General features: G+C 31.6%; 1 protein-coding gene across 1 annotated transcript; it reads left to right on the top strand.

Moving 5' to 3' along the window:
• The first annotated feature begins 1,903 nt into the window (after positions 1–1,903).
• On the top strand, positions 1,904–3,675 carry LOC133315484 (probable fucosyltransferase 8). The gene is made up of 2 exons (XM_061517112.1): positions 1,904–2,107; positions 2,248–3,675. Exons 1-2 carry the CDS (start codon positions 1,904–1,906, stop codon positions 3,673–3,675), a joined length of 1,632 nt encoding a protein of 543 aa, XP_061373096.1.
• The last annotated feature ends 4,007 nt before the right edge of the window (positions 3,676–7,682 follow it).

Below are 7,682 nucleotides of genomic sequence, written 5' to 3'. Positions count from 1 at the left end.
AAAAGCAACTTTTGAAGAAGAAAAAAACTCATCCAAACGGACCTTTAATACACTTCAGTTTTAGGACATGTAAAGAGAGTACACCCTGCATTCCTGCAATACAATTCAGTCTTCTTTTTCCTTGGCCTTCTCGTTTGGATTTCGTATGGGCTTTTCTTAGGCAGGACCCATTAGTGATAGACCCTCCAAAAAGAAATGTTGTTTCAACTCTAAGTTATATTTATAACTTTTTTGTTTGTAAACTTTTATAAATTACAATATATACTACTGGTAATAAATGTTCATTGCTTAATTAGTATGTATTATCTGTAATATATAATATAATTTGTAAATAAAAAATTTATAAATATAATAACGAATCTATTATCAATATTCCTTTTTAACCTCTCGAAAATAATTTTGTTTTCTGTATATGGTTGCTTAAAGCTGAACCTGGCAGATAATATTTTGTAAAATATTCCTCTTTTTTCCTCTATTTCCCCAAATGCATGTTATTGTCTAAATATGGCTTGCTTATCGTTATATTTAGTGCTTTCGTTTTGACTCACTTTTTTGTTCTTATATTTACATATTTTCTTTTACAAATTCTTATAAACTATACTATATATTATGGATAATACATACTACTATATATTGTATGTAATACATACTTAATTGGATCAACATAATCGATGTAACGGTGAGATTAATTGGTAGTCACTTGATAATAACACAACTTGATTATCACAATATCCTTCCCCATATATTATATGCCTCAAACTCAAAATGTTGCTTCCCTAAATATCATTTAAAAGAGTCGCTTGCAACACATAATATTCTTCTCCAGGTATGCGGCATTGTCCCAATTTTGATCTCACTTTGTTTTTTGTTTCGTGGTCTTCATTGCAAAAACTAACCACAGTGTGTTATTAGGCAGTGTTTGGTTGAAGGTTTATTTTGGGATTGATGGGAAAGTGTAAGTGGATGTTGGAAAATAGCACGTTTGGTTCAGGTTTTTTTCAAAAAATACTGGACAAATAGGATAGATGGGAAAATGACTTTTGTGTTGATTTTTGGATGAAATTCACTGTTACAGAATACCACTTGAGATAACAGATAACTGGAGAAGTGAAAAAACAGATACAAAGTTTCTCCCGAACATAGATTTTGCATATTTAAATAAATTTTTCTGGTAATATTTCGGTCAACCAAACAACTTTTTTTACATTTTCCTACTAAACTAACTTTCCAACCATTTCCCTATCAATTACATTTTTCTACTAAAATAAATTTCTCCGGAACCAAACACTATTTGATCCTTGTCCACACTGTTTTATTTGTTTTTTATTCCCCATCGAAAGTTAGAAGTTTTCTGTAGTATATTAATTGTAGTCTATGACTCTATTTGTTTTATGGAATTAATAATTTGCTTTCATCATGATCTTAAAAATTGAACAGAATGAGCATCATTCAATTGTATGGTGATGTTGTCATTCAGATTCTTCCTTCTTATAGCTGTACGCTTTATAGCAGTAAAAATTGTGAACCTTGTTCTGAGGGGAAACTTTATTCTTGCTTGTTCAGACGGGAACCTTTATTCTGGCTCTCAATTTAGGATTTTTTAACCCTTCTCAGCCAATTTCATATCTTTTGATTCTTGAGCCAGCTTCTGGTTCTACTGCGAATGCGAGATTAGTCTTAGTTTGTTGCATTGCAGTTAGAAAAAAAGTCAAGATCCTTCTTTTAATCGCTGTGGATATAACTTATGAGTAAAATATAAGCTTCTAATTGATATTGTTACTTGTTACATATTCTGAGAGATTGATTTTGTGCATATGTTTTTATCTTAAGAGGGGTAGTGATTGCTGATTACTATATCAAAGGTGAGATATCTAGAAGTGTGAAAATCATTGAAGCCACCATGATGGAATGGTTGGAGTTGAGTTCCAAGAAGATCAAAGCTTCCTTGGTCATCATTGCTATAGGTTTCTCTCTACTTATATTAACGTTCACCTCAAATTTTGGTCATTTAAAGGGGTTTTCAATAGGTGAGGTACTAAGTGAAAGAAGTCCAAACGTTACAACAAATGGCTCTGTATTGGGAACTAAGAACTTCACAGGATCAAGAGTAGGTAATATCAATATCCACAGCTTATGTTTCAAACTAGGAATACATGGAGGCTTTTCCTTTGTTACATGATAAAATTATCTTAAGATATCTTCAAATCTGCAGGTTCAAAAACTAAGTCATTTACAAGTTCAACAAAGGATTCCTCCTCACTTACAAGAAATCATGCTGACAAATTCATTGACGGTCTTCTCACTTCAGGGTTTGATGAAGGATCATGCTTAAGCAGATTTCAGTCCTACTTATATAGCAAAGCATCCCCTCATAAGCCCTCTCCATATCTCATATCCAAACTACGAAACTATGAAGTTCTTCACAAAAAATGTGGACCTCATACTAGATCTTACAAAAGAACCATGGTAATGCTCAAAAGGTTTAGGACTAATGTCACTGCTAAATTTAACTACATTGTCTGGACACCTGCCAATGGCTTAGGGAACAGAATGGTGAGCATGGCTGCATCATTCCTTTATGCACTCTTAACAGACAGAGTCCTACTTGTAGAATTTCAGAATGATATGGTTGGTCTATTTTGTGAACCGTTCCCCAATTCATCATGGATATTGCCCAAGGACTTTCCTTTTACTAAAAACCAAGGACATTTTGAAACATACCAAAGCATGTTAAAGAAGGACATGCAAAACCATTCAAAGGAGATTTTACCATCAGTTCTACATCTGAATATACAACACTCCAAAGATGATCCTGAAAGGTTTTTCTGCTGTGATCATAGTCAACATCTTCTCCAAAAAGTACCCCTCTTGATTTTCGTCTCTGATCAATATTTTGTACCTTGTCTTTTTATGGTTCCATCCTTTAGCCAAGAACTAAACAAAATGTTCCCTGAGAAAGATACTGTTTTCCACCATCTGGGACGCTACCTCTTTCTCCCTTCCAATGAGGTATGGGGACCAATTAGCAGATTCTATCAAGCATATTTGGTCAATGCAGATGAGAGGATTGGCCTCCAAATTAGAGTATTCAATCCTGATCTCACTCCATATCAAACAATTATGAATCAAGTTTTAAACTGCACCCTTAATCATAAGATACTACCTGATTTTACCACGGAAGGTTCAAAAGTTTCTCCATGGAAAAATCAGACATTGAAATCTGTTCTCGTAGCATCTTTGTATCCAAAGTATGGTGAGAACCTTAGGAATATGTATTTGACAAGACCTACTGTTACTGGGGAGATCATAGGAGTTTATCAACCAAGTCACGAAGGGCAACAAAAGTTCCATGATAACATGCACAACATGAAGGCATGGACAGAAATATATCTATTAAGTTTATGTGATGTTTTGGTGACTAGCTCTCTATCGACATTTGGGTATGTGGCTCAGAGTTTGGGAGGCCTGAAACCATGGGTTCTTTACAAATTACAAGACAAGAACATCCCGGATCCGTCCTGTGTAAGAGACTTCTCTATGGAACCTTGTTTTCATGTTCCACCTAAAATTGATTGCATGCAAAAGCCCATAGAAAATATTGGTACACTTTTTCCTTATATAAGGAGATGCATGGATTATGGATTGGGTGTAAAGTTGGTCAATGATCATCAATAGCTATTGTCTGAGTACCTTGTTTGTAAGATTTATTCTTCATTTGTATTGTGGTTTAGTTTATGATTTTTGAGCAAAAGAGTAAAGCAGACACAAATTACGTAGCACTTATATCATCCTAATTTGTTAATGTGCTACTTAAGAATCCACACACTAATCGGCTCATGAGTTTGAAATAAACTAAAATAACTGGGTTCTTGTGCAGGTTACTAGTCAACCTTAGCCAGCTAAATCACATACATAATTAATTGAGTGAGATTAATAAGAAGAACACAGCTTCTCCATGGTAGTTAAAAACTCAGTTTTAAAACTCTCCTTTTATTTTTTATAAATTTTTTTCATCAAAAGGTTTTTATCAAGATTCCAAGCGCTTTTACCTTTTTATGATTTTTTTATTATGATTTTACGTTTTACGATTTTTTTTTTATTCCCCTTTCGTTTTTAGATAAAAACTAGATTTTAATTATCTTGTTCTCAATCACGAATTTCTCCTTATTCTTCCATAAAATATTTGGATCAGTACAAGAGGAATTGGATCTGACCACACATGATTGAGCTTGATATAAGTTGATAATTTGGTGGATTGATGTGATGCGATCACCTACTCTACTACATGAGATGACACCAATGGGATGTTAACTCCAATTCCATTGAGGTGCGCTTTGATTGGAACAGGAGGGATGGATACTTCAAAGGAAAATATCTTTACTACTAGTTGAGTACCAAAGACTCAATTACACAACAAAATATAATAAAAAATACCATTCACTTTACCTATTTTACTCATCCCTTTATGGTTAATGTTTTGTCACATTTTTAGCAAAAGCAGTCAATACTACAAGAATGACTACCGCAAGATACTCCAACGCTCAAGTTAGTGTGAGATTAATGAGCATAAGCATATTGGAAGAAGATGATTATATCTGGATTTTAATCCCCTTTTTTATAGTAGCGGTACATGTTTGTTGTCTTATTATGCCGTCTTAGTATAGCAGTACACTTCTCATTGTTGGCTTTATTAATTACCTATTTTTTTCTACAGGATGTCTTTTTAGTAGGCTATAATGTCTAGGCATGACTCGAACCTCGTACATGTTCTTTAGCCATTGGCTCCTAAGGAGGTTTATCACTCTTGTGACATGCGACAGAATAATCACACACATAATCAAAAATCAGAAAAGAAAGAAGGAAAGAAAAATAGAGACACAGATTTACTCAGGTTTATCCAATATAAACTACATCCAGCAATATTTTATTATATTCTTCTCACCGCGCTCGTTACAAAACACTCTGTTTACAATATAAATAGGCTTAAAAACCCTAAGCAACAATAGTTATTCATAGGCCTATGCTCAAACTACTAAAAACGAGAATAAATAAATTAAATAAACCCATGGGTAATAAAAATTAACACTCCAAAATATTATTTTTATTTTTATTATTATTCAATCATAAATAACACTCCAAAATATATAATTCAATCACAAGATGAATTATATTTGTAGGAGATAAAATTTACCTCTTATAACATTGGAAACATTTTTTTTGTGATACATACAACATACGAAACGTTAATCCCTTTATTTTATTTTATTTATTTTAACAAATTTATATTTTTTTCAATTTGTATTTTAGCAATTTATATTTTTACAATCCGTATACTGACTTATAATTCAGAAATTTATATTCAGTAATTTACTTTTCTTTGATTTATGTCGTTATATATTGTAATTATATATTTATATATATTCTAATTTATATTTAAGCAGATTTAGAATTTCGCAATTTATTATTACTTTATACGCGCATAGTAACTATGTTGCACCGATACCGACACGGGACGCGGGATACTACACGACACGACATTCCGACACGTTAATTCTAAAAAATGTTGAATTCTAACACGTTAGGACACGTTTTGTTATTATATAATATTTTAATTTATATAGTGTATATTATATTTAGTATTCAATAATTTAACAAAAAAATAAAGCTAAACTTATAATACCCATCAATTTTGCAAAGAAACATAATATATTCCAAATATTTATATTAAACTCAATAAAATTGTAATTGTAATCTAACGAATCTAATAATTAAAACTCAAAATGCAACGCAACATAACCTTTGAACCTTTTTTGAGTCTTTACAACGAGTATTGGAGTGTCGAGAAGTGTCGGAGTATCGGCGTCAGAATTTTTGAAGTGTCGGTGCTTCATAGCATAGTAACATGTATGTGAATAGTGTCATATATGTGATAAATATTGTATATATATTATTATTTTATTTTTTCAATTTCATTGTATTGATATGTTTTTAATTTTTATGTAAATTATCACGACAAATTTTGTACGATAAAGATTCCTATAACTTATATTGTTTTTAGATTTATTATAGTGATGTTATTATTTTTACTTTTATCATGATATCAAATTTAAGTAATGATATATTGTGAATTACCTCATTTAAAAAAAAAAACTTATAAATTATCTCTTTTACTCTTTTTTTTTTTTTTTTTTGGTAGCAACTTTTACTCTTTCTTAGTTGTTGCGAATTCATGGAATATACGATGTTTTCCCTCCTTTTATTGATAATATTTGCTGGATATATAACCCTATTTTGTATCCTTATAACAATTTAAGCTTTTTGGATTAAAAAACAAATATGAATACTCATCTCGAAAATAAGGATTGTTTAGAAACTTGACATGTAGACATACTATGATATGGATACATATATTTAGTGTTAATTAATCTAAATATGCTATAAAATTCTACTAATAATTGTATATACAAAGCTTTTACCGTGTCAACTATAGGCACTACCGTGGGATGACCCCATATGCATATCTTCAAAAACCAGCTTTACACTCATTTCAAATACTATATAATTAAAAAATTTAATTAAAATATTATTACAATAATTAATTAGAATGTAATAATTCTCAATTAATTATACTAATAACAATTAATCACTAATGCAAATCAATTATAATCAATTGATATTGATTCCATATATGTTTAAGTATTGTCATTTCTCACAATCCAAATCGCCACTGGATGACAGTTGAATTCATCTTAAAAAATAAATATCAATGATGTCATCATCAAATTAATTTAGAAAAAATAAAAATAAAAAACTTTTTTATTTGAAAATTGTTCTTTAAATAAAGGGGATTACTTCTCTCATGTAGTATGAGAGAAGTTTTCTCATATTAAGAGACAAATAAAATGGGTCCCACCAACTTTTAGAAAAAAGAAAAAAAGAAAAAAAAGAGGCACATTTTTCGAAAGGATCAGGATTCTTCTTCACAATGTTCTCATGCACATCTTCAGAATGTTCTTCGAAAAAAAAAGAGGCACAACTTTCTCATGCACATCAGACTGTTCTTCTTCAGAAGTTGCAGGTGTGGTTTCGGGATTCTTCGGATCTTTCAGAAGCACATTATGCTGATATTACTAGCATACTGATGGCCAGAACTGCAGAATCCAGAGTTGAATCGTACTATGATTCCCCTGAATCTGAAACAGGTGATGCTACCAGCAGAAACCAGACTAAGAAACTGATAAACCCTTGGTTTACCATGTTTTTAGGCTTAATTATGATTGATATATATTAAGAATTGCATGAAAATTAGGGTTTTATGCTGTAAAGTTACAGTAATTGAATATCTTGCTAACATGTTGTCGTAATACTGATTTACAAGAGTTTTTGACACATATTATGGCATTTTGGAACCAAAGGAAGACATCAAGTTAAGTTGAAGCACAAGCAAGCAAGATTCGAAGTGTGTACCAACTGTAAGAGGACATTTTAGCGCCCTAGAAGCACGTTTAAATGCACAAGATGAAGAAAACAACAATTACTTTCGGAAAGAGCACGTTTTGGCGCGCAAACAGCACGCCAAAACACCCTTGAAGCCACAAAAATAATTCGAAGAGCACGTTTTAGCGTGCTACAGCACGCCAAAACGTGCTAAGACAGGCAACAACAAGTAATTCAACAGCAAA

This window comes from Gastrolobium bilobum, unplaced genomic scaffold, assembly GCF_033153095.1.
Source record: "Gastrolobium bilobum isolate Gb01-03AN ecotype WA unplaced genomic scaffold, APGP_CSIRO_Gbil_v1 utg2933, whole genome shotgun sequence".
Classification (NCBI taxonomy): domain Eukaryota; kingdom Viridiplantae; phylum Streptophyta; class Magnoliopsida; order Fabales; family Fabaceae; genus Gastrolobium; species Gastrolobium bilobum.
The sequence above is the reverse complement of the archived record's forward strand: the minus strand, read 5'-3'. Positions and strand labels throughout refer to the sequence as shown.

What these genes read in the sequence shown, in the direction of transcription:
- LOC133315484 (XM_061517112.1), top strand. Translation starts at nt 1,904, where the DNA reads ATGGAATGGTTGGAGTTGAGTTCCAAGAAGATCAAAGCTTCCTTGGTC. An exon ending in AGAACTTCACAGGATCAAGA is followed by an intron (nt 2,108 to 2,247) that starts GTAGGTAATATC and finishes AGTTCAACAAAG; the next exon opens with GATTCCTCCTCACTTACAAG.